Source organism: Lagopus leucura, unplaced genomic scaffold (genome assembly GCF_019238085.1).
Source record: "Lagopus leucura isolate 7727_CA_CO unplaced genomic scaffold, USGS_WTPT01 Super-Scaffold_100017, whole genome shotgun sequence".
Classification (NCBI taxonomy): Eukaryota; Metazoa; Chordata; class Aves; order Galliformes; family Phasianidae; genus Lagopus; species Lagopus leucura.
Window position 1 is genome coordinate 11,321 of NW_024962271.1, and position 19,527 is coordinate 30,847.

At 58.5% G+C, this 19,527-nt stretch overlaps 2 protein-coding genes across 5 annotated transcripts in view; one reads left to right on the plus strand and one right to left on the minus strand.

The window, feature by feature from the left end:
• Positions 1–14,124, plus strand: part of GSE1 (Gse1 coiled-coil protein) — a 25,245-nt gene extending 11,121 nt beyond the window's left edge. For 2 of the 4 annotated variants that reach the window (XM_042877027.1, XM_042877028.1), the window contains 15 exons: positions 1,415–1,633; positions 4,503–4,702; positions 5,963–6,141; positions 6,436–6,633; positions 6,752–6,943; positions 7,052–7,353; positions 7,713–8,037; positions 9,380–9,960; positions 10,599–10,711; positions 10,876–11,146; positions 11,252–11,374; positions 11,461–11,811; positions 12,051–12,317; positions 12,524–12,627; positions 13,711–14,124. In XM_042877027.1, coding sequence (XP_042732961.1) covers positions 1,415–1,633; positions 4,503–4,702; positions 5,963–6,141; positions 6,436–6,633; positions 6,752–6,943; positions 7,052–7,353; positions 7,713–8,037; positions 9,380–9,960; positions 10,599–10,711; positions 10,876–11,146; positions 11,252–11,374; positions 11,461–11,811; positions 12,051–12,317; positions 12,524–12,627; positions 13,711–13,845 — 3,560 coding nt within the window. In that variant the 3' untranslated portion in view covers positions 13,846–14,124. Of the gene's footprint in view, positions 1–679; positions 1,156–1,414; positions 1,634–4,502; positions 4,703–5,962; positions 6,142–6,435; positions 6,634–6,751; positions 6,944–7,051; positions 7,354–7,712; positions 8,038–9,379; positions 9,961–10,598; positions 10,712–10,875; positions 11,147–11,251; positions 11,375–11,460; positions 11,812–12,050; positions 12,318–12,523; positions 12,628–13,710 lie in introns of those variants that run through there. The other 2 variants (XM_042877030.1, XM_042877029.1) reach the window with 2 other exon arrangements.
• Positions 14,125–15,340: 1,216 nt separating this feature from the next.
• GINS2 (GINS complex subunit 2) overlaps positions 15,341–19,527 on the minus strand; it is a 4,466-nt gene continuing 279 nt past the window's right edge. Inside the window, exons 2-5 of the mRNA XM_042877093.1 lie at positions 18,625–18,739; positions 17,877–17,976; positions 16,684–16,810; positions 15,341–16,353 (exon numbers count right to left, since the gene is read on the minus strand). Coding sequence (XP_042733027.1) covers positions 16,228–16,353; positions 16,684–16,810; positions 17,877–17,976; positions 18,625–18,739 — 468 coding nt within the window. The 3' untranslated portion in view covers positions 15,341–16,227. The remainder of the gene's footprint in view (positions 16,354–16,683; positions 16,811–17,876; positions 17,977–18,624; positions 18,740–19,527) is intronic.

Consider the following 19,527-nt stretch of genomic DNA (forward strand, 5'->3'; position numbering starts at 1 on the left):
CCCCCCCCCCCCCCCCCCCCCCCCCCAGGTCTGCCCACCAGGGAGCAGGGCTAATTTTAGCCCGGCATTAATGATTCTGCTCATTTAGAAATCTATTTTAAGGGTCCTGACAGCAGCAGTTGCTGTTTTTGGAGGTGGAGAGCCCTGGAGCTCATGGCTGGGATAGCCAGGGAAGGGGGGGGGACAGGCACCCCGATGGGGTGTGGGGTGCACTGTGTCATGCCCATATCCAAACCACCCCCCTCCCACCCCCTCCCCAGGTCCTATAGAGCTGTTGTGCTTTTGGGTGCAATGTTGGAGACCTGGGGGTACGATGAGGAGGATTTGAGGGAGTGCTTTTGGAGATGAAGGTGTACAGTGAGGGGGCCTGGGGGTGCGGCGTGGTTGCAGTAGTGAAGGTTTGAAGGTGCTGTAGTGGGGATTCGGGTGTGAAATGGTGCATAGTGGTGCTGGGGATTTGGGGTTGCAGTGGTGGAGAGTTGGGGTTGCAAGGGTGGGAATTGGGATGTGCCACAGGGCGGGGGGGGGGGGGAGGGCGGGGGGGGGGAAGGGAAGCTTGGGGGTACAGTGGGGAGTCGTGGTGGAGGTTTGTAAGTGGAGTAGTGGGGATTTGGGTGTGAAGCGGCGCCCACTGGGGGTTGTATTATGGGGGGCAACGATGGGGATTTGCAATTGCATTGGTAGGCATTGAGGCATATATGTGGGGGCAACCCGGTGTAGGTGCAGTTGTGAGGATTTGTGTATCAAATGGTGCTGAGTGGAGATGTGATGGTGTGGATTTGGGGGCGCAGCGGTGACGATTTGGAGATGCAGAAGCAGTACTGTGGGGTTACGGTGCCAGCAACCTGGGGGCTGCGCTCCAGGAGATCGGAGGCTGCAGCGGTGGGGTTTTGGGGTTGCAATGGTTGCAGCACGGGATGCGGCTGCACCGTTTTGCCAGGGGGCTGCGTTGATGCCCACAGCCCTGCGTTTCCCCCCCTCCCTCATGCTGAGCCCCCCCTGCTCCATTATCAGCGCGGCGTGCCGGATCAGTGGGGCCATGTGACGCTGGCGGCAGCTGGTGGCCCCGTGGCAGCTTGTTTGCTGCAGGCGAGCAGCCCGGGCGCGCTCGCTTTGTTCCATAAGCTGCAGCCCCGCCGCCACGAGCTGCTTACTGTGAGCACACGGAGGGCTCTGGGGGGGGGGGTCTGCTCCCCACTGGGGGCTCCTCACTATTACATGAGCTTAGGGGGGCTGGTTTAATAGGGTTGAAGGGGAACTTCTTGTTTTCTGCTTCTGGATGGGAGGTCTTGGAGGCAAACTGGGGCTGGTGGGGGGGGGGGGGGGGGGGAAATGGGGGGCTGTGCAGCCCAGTGCTGTGCCCACCCTGTGCCAACCCCTCAGTGCTGCTGACCCGCGCTGCTCTCGTTTGCAGGCATGAGCCATGAGTCGAAGTCGCCTTCCTTAGGAATGCTCTCCACCGCCACTCGCACCACCGCCACCGTCAGCCCCCTGACCCCCTCCCCTCTCAACGGCTCCATCGTCCCCAATGGCAGCCCGGCGGCCAGCAGCACTTTGTCCGTCCAGGCAGCGCCGTCCTCCAGCTTCGCCGCCGCCCTGCGCAAACTCGCCAAGCAAGCTGAGGAGCCCAGAGGTACATATGGGGCCGGGTGGGATGGGAACGGATGGAAACAACCCTTGGGTTGCCCTGGGATGCAACAGCACCACCGCCACCCCTGTGTCCCCGTGGCACCGCGGGTGCCCCGAGCCGCAGGATGGTGTTTTCTCACTGATGCCTTTTCTCAATGCTGTGTCTCGAGGGGGCAGTTTAGAAATTCAATTCAGCTGGAGTAATCCAAATGCCATATCATTCGCTGTACCCCGAGAGAAAGTCTGGTGAGAGCACAGCACGGAGCTTGTCCTCGCCCCCCTCCCTCCCCTTCTCCCTCCCCTCTCTGAATCTCATTTTTCCGGAGGCTCCTTGGATGTGTTCTTTCTGCAGCCCTGCTACATAACAAACCCATGCTGCAGCCCAGCGCTGTAACCGGGAGCCCTGTGGCGTGGCGTAGGGCAGGGAGGGATGTGTGGTGCCCAGGGATGCAGGGTACCCCCACTCCCTGCCACCCCACAGCACCCCGCTCCTCTGCCATCCTGCCCTGCTGCTGCTGTGGGGCAGGGCTGCAGCTTTCAAGGGGGGTGTATGTGGGCTTTCAGAGCCGCTTTGCAAACACAAAGTGTTTCTCCCTGATATTTGCCCCACTGGCTGCTCCTTATCGTAACCCAGACCCTTGGCAAGAACCTTCTCACAAACACTGTTTGCAAGAGCCATGGCACAGCGCAGTGCAGGCAGCTCAGCCCATCCAAAGCAATATATTTTTGCTCAGTTCCTTGGGGTTTCCTTTGCCAGCTTGCCCTCTTCTCCCTCCTGCAGTGCTCTCCCCGTGTGCAGCCCTACCCAAATTCCTGCCCCAGCAATGCTGTCTCATGCTAAGCCGCCGCAATCCCTTTGGATTTCCCCTCCCTCTGCTGGGCTGTGTGTAACTGCTGCACAGTTTGCTCACAGAACCCATCCTCCTCCCCTCTCTGGCTACCTGAGTACCTCATCCCAGGGGTTCCCATGCTTGTGGGCTGCAGTGCAGTGCTGGGTGTTGCTCCATGCTGTGGTTTTCCTCCTGGAAAGCCAATCCTCATCCCATTTCCCTTCCCACGGAGCTGGGACGATGCTTGACCATGGCACACTGTGGATGGGATGATGCCTTCAGAGGGCTTTTCTCTGGGGTGTTGTGGACCAGAGGTGGTTTGCATGCATGGATCAGCTCTGCAGCACGTGGGGACACAGGGATGCATAGAGATGCACAGGGACACGCTTCCATCCCGCTGTGGAAGGGGCCATGGATGGGGTCCTGCAGCACATCCCTCCTTGCTTCAGGGCTGAGTCCATCCCCATAGGATGGAGCGAGTCACAAAGAACCCCAGAGCTCAGGGGCTGGCCGGGGCATCCAGGCTCACCCCTGCACAACTCTGCCTGCAGGGTAGATTTTTTTTTTCCCCCCTTTGCTTTCTTCTTTTTCCCTCCTCCTTCAGGGTCTCAGCTGTTAATTACATTTGCCTGTCAGCCCCAGCTGCTAATCTGCTATCGCTGAGCGGAAAGCAGGAGGTCAGAAAACAAAGGTGACACCATCACACTGTGCCTCTTGTCATCTCCAATCCAGATTAGTTTCATTGACTAACTCCTGGCTGAATACCGCCAGTTAATTATAACGATCACAAACCCTCCCGTTTAAAGCCACACAGTGAGAATTAAGGTTCTGAAGTAAGACTTTAGCTTCATTAATTGCCGGGCTCATTGTGATGGTATTGATTGTTAACGCTATCGCATGGTGAGTAATGGCTTCCCAGCTCAGAGGGGATTAGGCTGCTAATTGTTGTTGGCCTTGCGCTGACAAGATAGACTTCAGTGGGTGTCAAATCCGTATCGGTGCCTCCTTTGTGGCGGGCAGCCTTTCTCTCCCCCAGCCTCACCGCTCTTGAAATGAAAGCGATTCGGAGCAACTCGGGAATAATTAATAAGGTGGTGTGGCCAGAGTGCTGCTGCGCTCGTCCTGCCTGCCTTGCTTGCATCCTTTGGGATGCAGCTGGGACATCCCCGCTCCCTCCGCGTCCCGGCGCTGGGCTGTGTGTGCTGAGGGCGTTTGGAAGTGGAGGGGGATGTGTGCAGGGTGAGGAGCTGCACTGCGTGTTGAGGGCAGCCAGCTTGTGTGCTTGCAGACAGTTTGCACACCCAAGGGAGGAGGCTGGCTCATGCAAGGCTATGGCATCCGTGCGTGGCCGGGCAGAGCTGTCACCTCCCAGGCAGCCTCACTGTGGTGGCTTTGGGCACCCCAGACTCTGGCCGGTGGCCAGTTTGGTGCATTTTGGCTCCTGCACCCGGAGCTGATCCTCGCCTGGGGATTTGTGTGCAGGCAATTTGCAGCCGAGCGCGTGCTGGGCTCCTCCTGCCCCAGTTAGCGTGGAATTTGTATTGCTGCTCCAGCTCTGCTTTTCTCCATGCGTTGCACTCTCCGCCTTAATTCCATTTCAGAGGGTTTTATTTTTCCCTTGCAAATACCGCCAGCATCCCTGGGGTGGGTATAATTTCAAATACGGATGTATTATGCAAATGGAGCCAAAGCTTTGCCCAAGGGTTACCAGGAGCGGCTCACGCATCCTCACACCGGCGTCTGGGAGCAGCCCTGACTGGCACTGCTTGGCACCGGAGCATGGGCTGAGCCCTGGGGGTGGTGCTCACCCTTGGGGTCTGAGCTGGGTTATGGGGGCAGTGAGCTGGGTTTCCCTCTCCCTGTGGCTCAGCTGGGTTTGCAGAGAGATGGAAATGAGCCCCTGTATCCAAGCTGAGCCCGGGACTACAGAGGATGGGTCTCCGTGGACATAGGGATGGCTTCACCTGCTGCTGCCCCCCAGGCAAGGGGGAGGTGGTTGGCACCTCTAACAGCTGCCTCTCTCCTGTTGTGTTTGTTTCCCAGGTTCCTCGATAAGCAGCGAGTCGTCGCCCGTCTCCTCACCAGCCACCAACCACAGCTCACCTGCCAGCACGCCCAAACGTGGCCCCATGGGCCCCATCATTGTGCCCCCGGGGGGACACAGTGTGCCCAGCACGCCGCCCGTCGTCACCATCGCCCCCACCAAGACAGTCAATGGGGTGTGGAGGAGCGAGGGCAGGCAGGTAAGGATGGGGAGCCCGTCCCCAAAAGGGACACCGAGGCACTGAGCAGAGGGTGTGCGGCTGCCATGTGCTGTGCTGATAGTGTGAGGGCCGTTTGCTTGTGCCAAGCGTGATAAAAGTGCTGGGAGCTGCTCCCCATCGTGGTGCCGCCCGGCACTGTGCTCCTTTTGTCCCCTCTGCCACATCCCCAGGCTGCCATCGGGAGAGGGGGGGGGGGGTGGTGGATGGTGGGGGGGGCCGCCCCCCAAGACTACGCACCGGCTAATTAAGAAGCATCGTTAGTTCTTCTCCTCTCCTCTTGCATGTTGCAAGCAGATTCCCGGGGGGATTATGCCACTTGGAAGGACTAATTAAACCACAAAGCAGAGAAGTGAGGGAAGGGATGAGAAACACTGGATGTAGGGAGGAACAAAACCAAACCCCTGGGTACATGGAGGGGCTCAGGGTAACCGGGTGCTGCCCACCCCACCAAGCCCCCCTGCACGCCGTCCTGCTGCTCCTCAGTGACCCCAGTGGAATATAGGTTAACTGAGCGTGCTTTATTGTCTGGCAGAGCTGTGCTTGCAGCGTGACGCCTGGAGCTGGGGGGAGGTAATTAGAGCGCAGCCTCACACGCACTGTGCTCAGCACAGGCTGCGGGGGGACGGCCTTTGTGCCGCCTGCGGTGACCTTGGGACCATCCCCGATGGCTGGCTGGGGTCCTGCAGCCTGCCCTGGGGTCCTGCAGCCTGCACTGCCGTGCCTTTGATTGGAGGAATAGCCTGGTTCCTGCTGCTAGGGCTCATCCTTCCATCGCTGGCTCAGCCCCTGTAATGGGGACGGTGCTGCCAGGTGACCCCAGGGTGCCCCCCGAGCTGAGGTCAGTGCGTGTGACCTTTATCCTGGTTGGGAATTCACCGCCTGACTGATGAGGCAGTGGGATGGGGTGCTGCCATTGGCTCCCCCCGGGGCTGGCCCTGCGTTTTATGGCTGTTATCAAAGGGCCTCTGCCGGATTTACACCGGCTGTGCTGCTCCGGGCGCCGTTGGTGTCTGCATCCTCCAAGTGATTAATGGCTCTGGAGAACAAAGCTGCCTGTAAATCTGCAGGCAGGTACAGCGTGTCCTGCTGTCGGCCCATCCCCAGCATCAGCACCCCCTTCTCCAGCTGGGTGACCCCCATGCAGCCTCTCGGGCCCCATGCTTTAACAGTGTGGATGCGGGGATGCTCTCCACCGTCCCCTAACAGCCTGCTCTTCTTTTCTACCCCTCTGCCTTCCAGCAAGAAGCAGGGTCACGAGGCAGCAGCAGCAGCAGCCGTGAACGGCTCATCTCTGAGCCCCCTCTGACACAGGAGAAAGCAGGGGCTCCCACGGTCCCAACGCACCTCCTGGGCACTCCATACTCCTTTGGGCTGCCCCCCAGCTCTGTGGTCCAGGACTCCCGCTTCCCACCTCTCAAGTGAGTCGGTGTCAGGGGGAGATGTGGGATGGAGCAGGGATGTGGGTATGCGGGGGGTGGGATGCAGGGATGATGCCGAGTGTGGGATTTGGGAGGATGTGGGATGATAAGGGATGCAGGGTGTGGGATGATAGGGGATGTAAGATGTGGTATATAGGGTGTGGGGTGCAGGGTGGTGGGGGGTGTGGAATGCAGCATGCAAGATGATCAGGGGTGTGGGAAGATGCAGACCGCAGGCCCCTCGCAGGTGGGGGTGACGTCCCCCTGATGCTCACTGTCCCCTTTCCCCACCAGCCTGCAGCGTCCCGTGCACCACGTGGTGCCACCCAGTGCTGTCACTGAGGATTACCTGCGCAGCTTTCGGCCCTACCACACAGCTGAGGACCTCCGCATGTCCTCACTGCCACCTCTTGGCTTGGACCCAGCTGCAGCTGCTGCGTATTACCACCCCAGCTACCTGACACACCACCCCTTCCCTCACCCTGCCTTCAGGTGGGCACTTACCGGCAGGGATGCTACTGGGAGGAGGGAGGATGACCCCAACAACCCTCCAGGATAGGAGGGTTCTTCTTGGAGTTTTGCACCCCGCTGAGCACCTCTGTCTCCCCAGGATGGACGACTCCTACTGCCTCTCAGCGCTGCGGTCCCCCTTCTACCCACTGCCGGCCCCAGGCTCGCTGCCCCCCCTGCACCCCTCTGCCATGCACCTGCACCTGTCAGGTGTGAGGTACCCTGCCGAGCTCTCGCACTCCTCGCTCTCCGCACTGCAATCGGAGCGCATCTCCAGCCTGGCTGCTGAGAGGTGAGTGATTGTGGGGTGGAGATGGGGGGGAGGCAGGGGTGTCTATGGGTCTATGGGAGGCTAACGGGCACCTGATGGGGGTGTTTTTCCTTTGGTTCTTTTTCGCAGGTTGCAAATGGATGAGGAGCTGCGGCAGAGGGAAAGGGAACGCGAGAGGGAACGGGAGAAGGAACGGGAGAGGGAAGCGGACCGGGAGAGGGAGAAGGAACGGGAACGGGAGCGTGAGAAGGAGCTGGAGAGGGAACGTGAGAAGGAGCGGGAGCTGGAAAGGCAGCGGGAGCGTGCCCGGGAGAAGGAGCTGAGCATGGTGAAAGCCATGGAGAGCCCCTTCCTGCCTGTGGCCGAGCTCCATGCTCTGCGGGGGCACCCGGCTGAAGAGCGCAGCAAGCTGCCGGAGCCCGGCAGAGCAGGTAACAACCCTGTGGGTGGCGCTGGGGGCTGGTCCCCCTTCCTCTCCAGATGGTAAAGATGGGCCAGCACTGAGGGGGTCGGGTCCCAAAGCCCAGCTCTCTGGCTGCCAGCTCGCAGTGCCAGGAGCCCAGCTGTTGCGGTGCGCTCAGCGGTGCTGCTGCGGGACTCTTGGAGAGGCGTTTGTGCCATCTGACTTAACCCCAGCACGCCGAGCAGCTGGGCTGGCAGCAGGCAGGGGGAGCAGGAGCTGCAGGCCGCCATCCTATGGGGATGCTGGGCGGCCCTCTTCCACGCACAGGTAGGGTTCAGTGTGCACCCCACCAATCCTCCATCTCCCTTCTTTTGTTTTGTTCCCCAGAGAAACTGAAGGACTCGGTGCTGCCCACGCCGAAGCCCCTCCAGCACCCTCTGCACCCACCACCCACCTCGCACCACCCCGTGCCCAGCCTCATCCCCAACCACAACGTCTTCCCCCTGCCCGGCAGCAGCGCGGCCACGGCGTTGCTCATCCACCGCACCAACGAGGAGGAGAAGTGGCTGGCCCGGCAGCGCCGCCTGCGCCAGGAGAAGGAGGACCGCCAGTCCCAGGTGTCAGAGTTTCGCCAGCAGGTGCTGGAGCAGCACCTCGACATGGGGCGCACCCCGAGCCAGCCTGAGCCCGAGCACCGGCCTGACAACCCCAGGTAGTAGGGCTGTGCGCCCCAGGTGGCTTTTGCTTCTCTGCCAGGATGCGGGATGCCCCTTTCCGTGCTCCCTGTGCCAATCTTCCTGAAGGCTTTGTAAGACTTTTTTTGTCCCATCTTGCTGCCATTTTTGTCACCCCGTGAGCTGGCTCTTAGCAGGACCAGCCCCCCTTTCTTCCCCCCAAGCTCAGCCTTCATGCTTGCCCCCCCCCCTCCCCCCCCCCCGCACCAGGCGAGCTGTGTGTCCGGTGCCAGCAGGTCCCCGCCGTGCTGTGCCAGCCAGGCCGGCTGTGCTGGCAGCACTGTGTGGTGCCACTGCCTGACATCTGCGCGGCAGCAGGCGGTGAGCCCGGGAGGTGGCCGAGGGCCAGCAGTGAGCAGCCAGGTGCTGCCGAGGCGACGGCACCGCTAATTGCAGCTTCCCCTTGCGCAGCCTGAAAGCTGTTGTGATAGAGGGATGCGCAGTGGGATGAGGGGGGCACCCCGTGCCCACAGCCCTGCATTGACGCGGGTTTTCTCGCTCTGTCGCCGAGCGCTCTGGTGGTGTGGGCTTATCCAGTCGGCTCTGCTGCCGGCTCCCATTGTTATTTTTGGATATCAAGGGGATTAGTGCAGCTAATCGAGTATAACAAGGAGTGGATTGCGGGGCGGCACAATGGCAAGTGCCTGCTGCAGCCGCCCACCCCCATCCGTGCATCCCTCCCCAGAGCAGGGAAGAGACATCAAGGTCACCCTGAGCACAGCAGCAAGTAGGAGAGGGGGAGAAGGGGGGGTGTTCTTACAGCCTCATCTTCCTCCTATCCCATTTCCATCTTCTTCTCATCCCTATCATCTCATTCTTATCCCGGTCCCTCACGCAGCATCCTGCCTTCTCCCCACGTAAGCTCCACTAAAGACCCCCAGATGGTGGGGAGGGACAGGGACCCCACTCTCCACCGGGGCAGGTGATGCCCTCAGCCAGCAGTGCTGGTGCCTGCAGGAGCTCTCTGTGGCACGGTGGCAGCTGCCACCCGGCTGGCAGCACTGAGCCCTCGCTGCTCTGCTGTGCAGAGGTCTGGAGCGCTCGAGTGGAAAAGCGTTAAACGCTCCTCTTCGGCGCATGAAATATTTATCCTGCTAACAGGTTTGCTCCTTCCCTGGGTGTTTAGGGAAGGTTTCACTGCAGCGTCGCTCTTTGTGCGCTGAGTGCCTGTGCCGTCCCAGTCCCGTGGAGTGGTCCCTTGTCCTGTGTCCCATTCCCAACCCTCCTCTGTGCACCCAACAGATCATTTCTCCCCAGATCCAACCTGCACAGAGGGTTTGCTTCTCCTCTCCATGCCTCCCTCTCCTCTCCTTCCTGCAGGTCGGGACCAAGCCGCCATGAGCCGAGCATCCGTGAGCCAGGGCAGCACTTCGGTGGTCCGCCGCCACTCATCTCCCCCAAACCCCAGCACCACCCCATCACCACATCCCTCTGGAACCCTGTCTCCCTGATGGAGAGCCCCTCGGAGCCCCCCCGGCGCCTCCCTGAGCCTCACGTCCTCCACGGCCACCCGGCCCCCTTTGAACCCAGCCGGCAGGGCATCCCACTGGTGAAGGTGGAGAGAGTCTTCTGCCCCGAGAAGCTGGAAGACAGTGCCAGGAAAAGGGATGCGCTGGAGAAATACCCCCTGCCACGAGAGCCCAGCGCTGCGGAGCACACAGGCTTCACCCACACACCATTCCTAGCCGAGCTGGAGAAATCCACGCAAAGCATCCTGAGCCAGCAGAGACCCCCGGCCACCCCTTTTGGGGAGGTGACCAAGCCCAGCTCGCCCTACAGACCCCCCCAGCCCCGCGCACAGGACCCCATGTACATCTATGATGAGTTCGTGCAGCAGCACCGCAGGTTGGTCAGCAAGCTGGACCTGGAGGAGCGCCGGCGACGGGAAGCCAGGGAGAAAGGTGAGGAGGGGGCTTGGGACCCCCCCCCCCCCCCCCCCCCCCCCAGGGACCAGGGCCCCAATGGGGGCAGCCAGGAGGGGGTTCCCCTGTGATGCCATCAGCCCAGCCTGCAGGCATTCGATGCAAATGTTCCCAAAAGCCAAATCAGAGCAGCTTGGTAAATCCTCCGCTCTAGACGTGCCCAATTAATAAATGATGAACTGAGGCTAATAAGCTGGTTTTAAATATTAATAGGGCTGTGCGAGCGGGGATGTGAACAGCAGCGAGGAGGAGATGGAGCGGGGTGTGGGGGCAGCACTGCCATCCCCCCCTTGTGCCCCATTAACCTGCTGAGCCTGGTGCCCCCTGTCAAGGCAGACAGTGTGTCCCCAGTGTCCCTGGCACGAGGTGCTCCTGGGGTGTTTCCTTCCCTGGTGCCCCAGCAGCAAGGGGACAGTCAGCCCTCCCACTACAAGCAGCCCGCAGAGATGTAATTCCTCCAGTCCCCCCTGCAAACCATCCCAAAACAGAGCTGAGCTGGGATGCTGCGGTGAGCATCCCTACCCAGCAGGATCCCAGCCATTCCTAGGGCCCCAGCAGTATATGGGGGTCCCAGCATGCCCTCCACAGGCTGATTATCAGCCTCTCCCCGTCCCCAGGTTACTACTACGACCTGGATGACTCCTGCGATGACAGTGACGAGGAGGAGGTGCGGGCACATCTCCGGTGCGTGGCCGAGCAGCCCCCGCTGAAGCTGGACACATCCTCTGAGGTATGGGCACAGCACTCAGCTGGCTGTGGGGCCGAGTTGGGATTGGGGATGGGATGGGGGTGGGATGGAGCTAGAGATGGGGATGGAGATGGGAATGAAGGGTGGGGACAGGTGCTGTGCTGCTCCGGGGCTGACCCAGCTCTGTTCTCCCCCTCGGGCCCCAGAAGCTGGAGTTCCTGCAGCTCTTCGGCCTCACCACGCAGCAGCAGAAGGAGGAATTACTGAGCCAGAAGCGGCGCAAGCGCCGGCGGATGCTGCGGGAGCGCAGCCCCTCACCACCCACGGTGCAGAACAAGCGCCGCACGCCCTCCCCACGCCTCCCCCTCTCCACCCGCTACAGCCCCGACGAGATGAACAACAGCCCCAACTTCGAGGAGAAGAAACGCTTCCTCACCATCTTCAACCTCACGCACATCAGCGCTGAAAAGAGGAAAGGTAACGCCATGCCCCGTGCTGGGGTGGGGGTCCCTGTCCCCATACTGCGGGGCTGCCTGGTGCCGCAAGCACACCCTGCTGAGCAGAGGCTACACTAAACCTCAGCTTCCCATGCGGCAGACAAGGAGAAGCTGGTGGAGATGCTGCAGGCCATGAAGCAGAAGCCAACGCCGGCCGCCGTGGTGGTGAAGAGCTCTCCACGGGACAGCCCCAGCGGCCCCGCTGCCGGTAAGCTTCTCCACTCCTCCTTCCCCCTCATTTCCAGTGCCCGATGGGGCACCACTGTGCCGACACCGCTGCTCCTCTGCCCCAAGAGCCACCGCTGCTGCTGGACCCGGATAAGCCCGTTGGCATCGTAGCCTCAGTGCCCGAGGTGCAGAAGCCATCAGAGCCGGGCAGAGTGGAGCCTTTGAGGACTGCAGAGCTGCCCAGGGTGAAGGAGCCGGCTGAGAAGCCTCGGCTGAGCGACGGGCACTCGGGGAAGAAGGCACTGAGCATCCTCAGCTATGTCAGGGGCCCTCTGCCCAAGGACGTCCCTGTGCCGCTGTCCCACAGCATGAATGGCAAAAGCAAGCCTTGGGAGCCCTTTATTGCTGAGGAGTTTGCCCACCAGTTCCACGAGTCTGTGCTGCAGTCCACGCAGAAGGCGTTGCAGAAGCACAAAGGTACCGTGCTGGGGCAGCAGCCTCAAGGGGGCACAGGCAGGAGAGCTGTGGGTTGGCACTATGGGAAAATGCACTTGTAACCCCATTCCCAGAGTGTCCCTGGGAAAGATGGTGGAGAGGTTCCCCAGAAGTGCTGGGGAAAACACAGCTGGGTTGTAGCAAAACTCATCCATTTCAACGCGTGGGGCTGAGAAAAATGAAGCCAGCAGGGAAAGGGCTGACGCTGTTTGTGCCTGCAGGGGGGACGGCGGAGCAGAACCACAAGCTGGATGCCTCCATCCACTACAACATCCCTGAGCTTCAGGCCTCCAGCCGCCCTCCTGCCCCACACAATGGCACGGCCGAGGGGCACCGGGCGCTCGCCCCACCGCTGCCACGGGACCGCCGTGACTCGGCCTCTGAGGATGAGGAGGAGGAAGACGAGGAGGAGGATGAGGAGGAGTGCCCCAGGCCCAAGTGGCAAGGGATCGAGGCAATTTTTGAAGCTTACCAGGAACATATAGAAGGTAGAGATTGGGGACTGGGGCTCGGCGGGGTGTTGCCTGACTTGGTTAGCCATGGGGTCATGTCACCAAGCATCACCTTACGCCCTGCTGCCCCCAGGCCCGCCACCCAGACCTTTTCCATCCAGCTGGTGAAGGGCTGCGTTGTCCTGGGAGCTGGCAGGGAGCGAGGGCTTTCAGGTGCTCACCCCAATCCCTGTACCTTGCAGAACAAAACCTGGAGCGCCAAGTGCTGCAGACACAGTGCCGGCGGCTGGAGGCCCAGCACTACAGCCTGAGCCTGACGGCAGAGCAGCTTTCGCACAGCATGGCGGTGAGTGGGGCTTCTGGGGGGGCACCTGGCCTCTGCAGGGCATCCAGGCCTCCTTGGGGGGGGGGTCTCCATTATCCTGCAGTGCCCCAAATCCTCCTGCAATGTCCCCATCCTCTCCAGTTGCCCCATCCTCCTGCAGTGTCCCCATCCTCCTGCAACGTCCCCATCTTCCTGTGCTTTCCCTGCTGTCCTGTAAGTTCCTCATCCTCCTGCAGTGGCCCCGTTCCCTTCAATCCCCCTGTCCTCCTGCAACACCCCAATTCCCTTCAATACCTCCTCCGGTGTCCCTGTATTCCTGCAGTGTTCCCACTGTCCTCCAACATCCCCCATCTTCCTGTGGTATTCCCAAATCTTCCTGCAGTGCCCCCACCTTCTGCAACGTCCCCATCCCCTGCAGTGTCCTCATCGTCCTCCAATGTCCCCATCTTGCTGTAGTGTCCCCATCCTCCTACAATATCCCCACCCAATACAGTGCCCAATCCTCCTACCATCTCCCCACTGTACTCTAAGGTCCCCATTCTCCTGTAGTTCCCCATTCTGCAATGCCCCCAATTCTCTTCAATCCTCCCCATCCTCTTCCAACATCCCCACTGTTCTCCAACCTCCCCTTATCCTCTGCAGTGCCCTATCACCCTGCAGTGTCCCCATGCTCCTGCAGTGTCCCCATTGTCCCTATCCTCCTGCAATCCCCCCCATTTCCCTCTGAGGTCCCCACTTTCCTGCAGTGCCCCATTCCCTTCAGTCCCCCCCCCATCCTGATGTTCGTGCAATGTCCCCATTATCCTCCAATGTCCCGAAGCTCCTGCAGTCTCCCCATGGTCCTCTAAGGTCCCCATCCTCCTGCAGCATCCCCAAATGCTCCTGCAGCTCCCGATCCTCCTGCCATCTCCCCATGGTCCTCCAAGGTCCCCCATCCTCCTGCAGTGTCCCCATTCCGCTCAGTATCCCCACATCTTCCTGCAGTGTCCCCACTGCCCTCCAGTGTCCCCACGCTCCTGCAAGTCCCCGCTGTTCCCTGCACTGCCCACCCCCTGCACTCCCTGTCTGCTGCCCTGACGCTGCCCTTCTGCTGCCTCCCTGCAGGAATTAAGGACCCAGAAGCAGAAGATTGTCTCAGAACGAGAGAGACTGCAAGCAGAGCTGGATCACCTGCGGAAGTGCCTTGCCTTGCCTGCAATGCAGTGGTCTAGGGGTTATTTCAAGGGGTATCCCAGGTGACCCTCCTTGGGCTATAGGCCGAACATATAGTCTAGAAATAATAATCTATTTTATTACCTTGAATATTTAATATTTTTCACTGGGAGGTTTGAAGCTAAAAAAAAAAAAAAAATAATAATAAATAAAATAATAATAATAATAATTAAAAAAAACAAAAAGCAAAGCAACAAAACAAAAGCAAACGGAGAATGTGCCATGCATGAAGCAAAGGGCGGCGGAGGGGGGGGATGTGAGGGAGGCTGGGCTCTGACCTTGTGTCCCCCCCCCCCCCCCTCCTTCCCCCCCCCCCAACCCCATGCACACTTTCTATCGCTCATTTCTTATTTCATTTTATACATTCTGATGGAAGACTCCACTGCCAGCAACACTAAGGCTGGAGGAGCCCTGCAGGGTGAGGGGCAGCCCCCCCCAAAACACACACCGACCCCCCCCCCCCCCCCCCCCCCAAGCTTGGGGCTCCCCAGCACTGCACTTGGCTATAACCAATAAAGTCCATGAACCCTCGGAGCAGCGCTTCGTTCCTGAGGGGGGGGGGGAAAGGTTGGGGAGGGGGAGGAGGAAAAGGGAGGGGAGGGGGGGGTGAAAGAAGGGAGGGTCCCACATTTGGAGGGGTGTGGGGTGATGGTTTGGCGATGGAAGAGACTGAAAAAAAAGAGGAAAAAAAAAAAAAAGAGGAAAAAAAAGAGAAAAAAAAAGTGCTTCAGCCTTGTCATGTGTATATATATTAAAAAGGAAAAAAGTTTTGTATGTTTTTTTATTGCTTTTAATTATTATTGTCATATATATAAAAAGAACTTGCTTATTTTATTTTATTTTGCTTCCCCCCCTTCACCTCTTTTTGTTTGCTTTTCATTTCTCCTTTCTGTGTTTGTACCAGGAATCCCTGGGCTGCCTCCAAACACCCCCCCCATCTTTTCTCCACTGCCTTTTGCTTTCTGGCTCTTTGCCCCCCCCACCAAACACTGGGGCAGCCGTGGGCATTGCATGCTGATGAGAGCCCCACACTTATGGGGTGGCATGGGGAGCAGCCCCAAAGCCAATCAGAGCCCATTGGGGCAGCCCAGCTGCTGCCCTGCCCTCACAGCTCGGCTCATGGCTGCACTCCCAGGGGAAGCTGTTCCTTGTTTGCCACCAGATGAGCTCAGGGCGTTTGGAAAAGGTGACCCCTGTGCTTTCAGTTCCCTGTGTTCTCGTGGTGAATGTTAACACACAATCTGCTCTCCTTCCCTGCGTGCTGGGCAGGAAGGAAGACAGGGATGGAAAATGGTCGGCCGTTCAGCCCTCATCGCTGCAGCTGCTGCAGCTCCACGGCCAGGGCTGGCTTGCAGATTCGCTTCCATGCTGAGATCCACCCCCCCACTTCCCCATGCCAGCCCATAATATCAAGGTTCTGACACAGCAGTGCTTCCCTGGGGTCACGTTTTGTCCATGCAAGAGTTGGGGCAGCGGAGGGCAGAGCTGCTGGGGCAGGGAGATGCTGTCAGAGCAAACCACCAAGAGATGGAGAAAAAAACCCACCCTAAACTTGTTCTCAGCATCTTTGTTTGAATTAACTGTGATGGAGGAGATCATTTGGTGAGTGTAGCAAGTAGGTATTTATGACTCCATGGCTGTCATTTCTGAAAACATCAGAACAACAACAAAAATCATCATCATAGAATCTTCCTGACGATGGCAGGATTCTTTCTCCCCCAGCAGCAATAAGAAAAGGGCACTGCTCCCAGCTTTGCCACCCCACCTTTTGGGGTCCTGCCCCCCTTCCCTTGGGGTCCTGCTCAGCCTGGTGGTGGCCCAGGTGCTGGGAGGTTCAATAGCACCAACCAGAGAGGGAAAAGCCATTTTCTTTTGTCCTTCTCCATGGAGCAGATGGATGTGTGCCTCCCAGCGCTCTCGCTGCAGGCACATCTTTCCCTGTTTTGAGGCTCCGAGCGAATCCACAGCGAAGCTCTGCCTTAAAATTCATTGCTTTCAAGCCAGTGTGTGGCCTGTGCTGCCCTCAGAAGTTCCCTCTATGAAGTACATCCACACTCTGCAGGGCAGAGAGATCTGCCCGACATCATTAGCTGGATGCTGGCAAGCCACCACCTGTATCCGTGCACGTCTTTGGCAGCAGCCTCTGAACCAAAGGGAGAGGCGAAGCTCTGTGAAGGGGAAGCGAGGGCTTCGTGGAGCTCTCATGCAGGGAATGCCCTGTGCCAGCTCTGCCCTGCTCCCTCCCCAGGCAGGGGAAGCCCAACCTGCTTCTGCAGCTGCTGCCGGGCACGGGCTGCACGTGGCTGACGGCTCACAAAGCTCCCAGGGTTCTGGCAGATGTGCACGAAGAGGTGGAAGCTGGCACAGTGGCTGTGTGTGTGCTGGGAGGGTTGGGGTGGGCAGAAGAGCTCAGAAATCCTGGGACTCTGTGCTCCCAGAAGGTTGCAGGTTGGTCCGGAGCTTGTACATGTGGTCTAAGGCTTGAGTAAGGAAAGTCCCAATGGTGTTGATCTCCATCAGCGTCAGATTATCCAGCTGAAAGAGGAAGCAGCAGAACTTGTGGAGCAGAGCTGTGCTGAAGGGAGGGCGGCACCCCGAGGGAGCAGCTAAGAGAAGCCTGCAGCTTCTACAGACCAACCCGAGCACTATTTGCCCACTGCTGCTCCTCGGGGAGCCACCAGCAGCCCATCAGGAGAGGTTTCAACACGAGGCTTCAGCACCTGACCCACATTGCCCACGGCTCTGGAACAACACACCCAACCAGCGCTCCCACAAGCAGCTCTCATCAACCAGCAGCCCACACACAGCAGCTGGACTCCTCCCAGCACAGCCCTGCCTGCATCCCTGCATCCCATCCCACCTCACCTTGGCGTGGGCCTCCTGCTGCCGGACGAAGCTGTCTGCAGACAGCCTCAGTTTGGCCATCCGTGTGTCCCACGTGTCCTTCACCAGCGTCCGGATCTCGTCTGCTTTGGGGATGTTGTCGGAGGCGCTGGAAGAGAGAGAGAGGATCAGAACATCCTCGTGTGTTATGTCATTGGCATAAGTGATGTTGGCAGCTCTTCAGCCCTCTAAGGCAGAAGCGGAGCAGTTTGCTGTATAAAAAACACCAACAACGCCGCGACTCGACGTTAAAATCCAGCCTGGTGCTTCCTCTGCTGGGATTTTTGGGGTGGTTTATTTACCCAGGAATTCTCGGCTCTGATGCAGCATCTGCTTCTCGCTGCAATCCTTCTGCTCTGTAATTGCCCAGCTGGTCCGAGGTACGAGCACAGCCAATAACCTGGCCAAAGCCACACACGGGAGGGGAGCTGGAAGCACTCGGCTGCCACCGAAGCCCGGTCTGTGCTCTCATGGCTCCATCAGGGAGAGTTAAGCTGAAGGGACTTCACGAGTCGTGCCCTCAGCCTCCCATTAAGGCAATTCAGTGCTGCCATAAGGACCTCGAGAGATGAGATCCATTCACACAGACAGAGCTGTCAGGGTTATTGTAGCGTGAGCGAAGACGCCGCACGCCAGCAGCGTCGTCTCCAGAGGAGAAGCCAGTGCTTAAACGACCACCCCACTGTAATCAAGGGCTTCAAGTCAGGAGAGCCTGTGCTTAGAAAAATACCAGCCAGCACATTTTACAAGTGAAATGCCGCAGCAGGCACGAGGTTAGACTCGGAATAACCCCGCTCTCTTGCTTCTCAGGCCGAGGAAAGAGGAGCTTTCCTCCTGAAGGAGAGCCAAGGAAGAAGCCTGGAGGGTTCAGGCTGCCGAACAGATTGCAGCCATGGAATGTGCTGCCTGTACTCGAGGCCTCTACGCTTAGCTGCTGCTCAATAAAGCGGCGCAGCCCCAATTATCAGGGCACAGAACAAGCAATCCCCAGTTACTGAAATGCAAAGCTACCATGAGAAAACGGCTGCAGAGAGATCTTGGCACGCTGTGAAATAAACCCCCATTAACTCTCACTTTCCCACAGCCCTCTGGGGCTGCTGCCAAAGAAAGCTTGAAAAATTGTCTATGCAAGCATGTAGTCAGGTGGAAACTGTTACAATACATTTCCCACTTACTAGTTTAAGAGCAGCTTTGTGAGTTCCATATAATAGGGGCTGGGCATCGGAGTGAAGGTGTCCTCTTTGCGCTCCTGGTCCCGAATTTCCTCCAGCTTTTCTAAAAACACAGACAGGAATGTCAGGCAGTGGCAGAGCTCCAACTCTTCTGACCCACTTCTCCCCCAGCAAAAACAGCACGTTGTTCCTGTAGGACCAAATCTCTGATTCAAGCTGGTGTAAACGTGGACAGTGTACAGACAGGAAAAGGAAAAGGCTTCTATAATGAAGTCAAAGACCCCTTACACCTAATGCCTGTCCCGGGCTCTAGGAGCAGCTTTGCCATGGCAGCTCTCAGCTCCCAAGGGGAACAGATTCTCATCAGGGCCAAAATGCTGACAGGCGCTTGGCACAGCACGCTGGATCCACACCAGCTTGACCAAAGCTTTCACCTGCCAGGATTTGTCCCCTTCAGCCACAAAGCACTCGCACTAATGAGTGTTTGTGCCCTTGCATGAATAGAGCAGGACTGCTCCCTTAAGGTCTCTTATTCCTCCACCAACCCCACTCCTGCTCACCAAAGGAGCAGAAGTCAAACGCCCTGACTGGGAAGATGGCATTGCATGCAAATATGAAGAACCCCAGTGGAGAAACACTAGGTTCTTCTCTCACAGTTGCTTTGCATCAGTTCAATTAAGCTCCCCAGTAAGGGTGAAAACCAGAGATTTTTCTGTGTTGCCTTTGTACCCTTGGAAGCTGCTGTCCTTACCCACATCCATCCACTCTGGGGGTATCAGCCGGCACTTCTGCCTCTGCTTCAGATTGATGGCCAACCAGACAGGCACTTCCACTGGCAAACCGGGATTGAAAGGGCCCAGATCCCCCTAGAAAATTAACTGAAGATGAGAATAAGGCAGCTGCAAAGGGCTTGGATGCCGCAGTACTCTCTGCTCATTTGGTCTCTGTCACGTCTGGATGGTAGGAACTTCCAAGGGATTTTGAAAAGCCTAAATTGAGTAGCATCTGAATTTCCTTCTCTGGCTTCCCATAATTCTTGCTCGCAGACTTTTTGCTCCTCTCCCTTGAGAAGCAATAAGGAACGTTCCCAGTGCATTTTCTATTTCAAAGCGTTTCACAGAAGTTACTGCCAGGAATTACATTTATCATAGAAGCGTGGCCCCCTGGGCTCAGGCTGAGGCACATCCAAAGGTGCCAGCTGTCTGTGTTCAGCCCCAACCCCTGACCCAAACCCCACACCTCTGTCCTCCAATCCCAAATTCCCCATCCTTTATCCCCAAGCCCTCTGGCCCTTGTTCCCAACCCCATCAGCCCCCAAACCAAACCCTCCAAGCTTTATTCCCCCAAATCCCCAAACACCCCCACCCCGACTTCCCCTCCCTTATCCCGCAATCCCCCCAGCTCCTGACCCCCAAATCCCCCCCCTGCTTGTCCCCGATCCCTTCAGCCTGATACCCAAACTGACAAAACCAACCCCCCTTTCCCCTCCAAATCCCCCATCCCCTCACTCCCCAGATCCCCAAACTCCATTCCCCCAAAGCCCCAACCCTTATCCCCAAATCCCCGACCCACCCAAGCCCTGTCCCCCAAACTCCCCATCCCTTACCCCCAACCTCTCCGAGCCCACATCTCCAAACCCAGCCAACCAACCCCC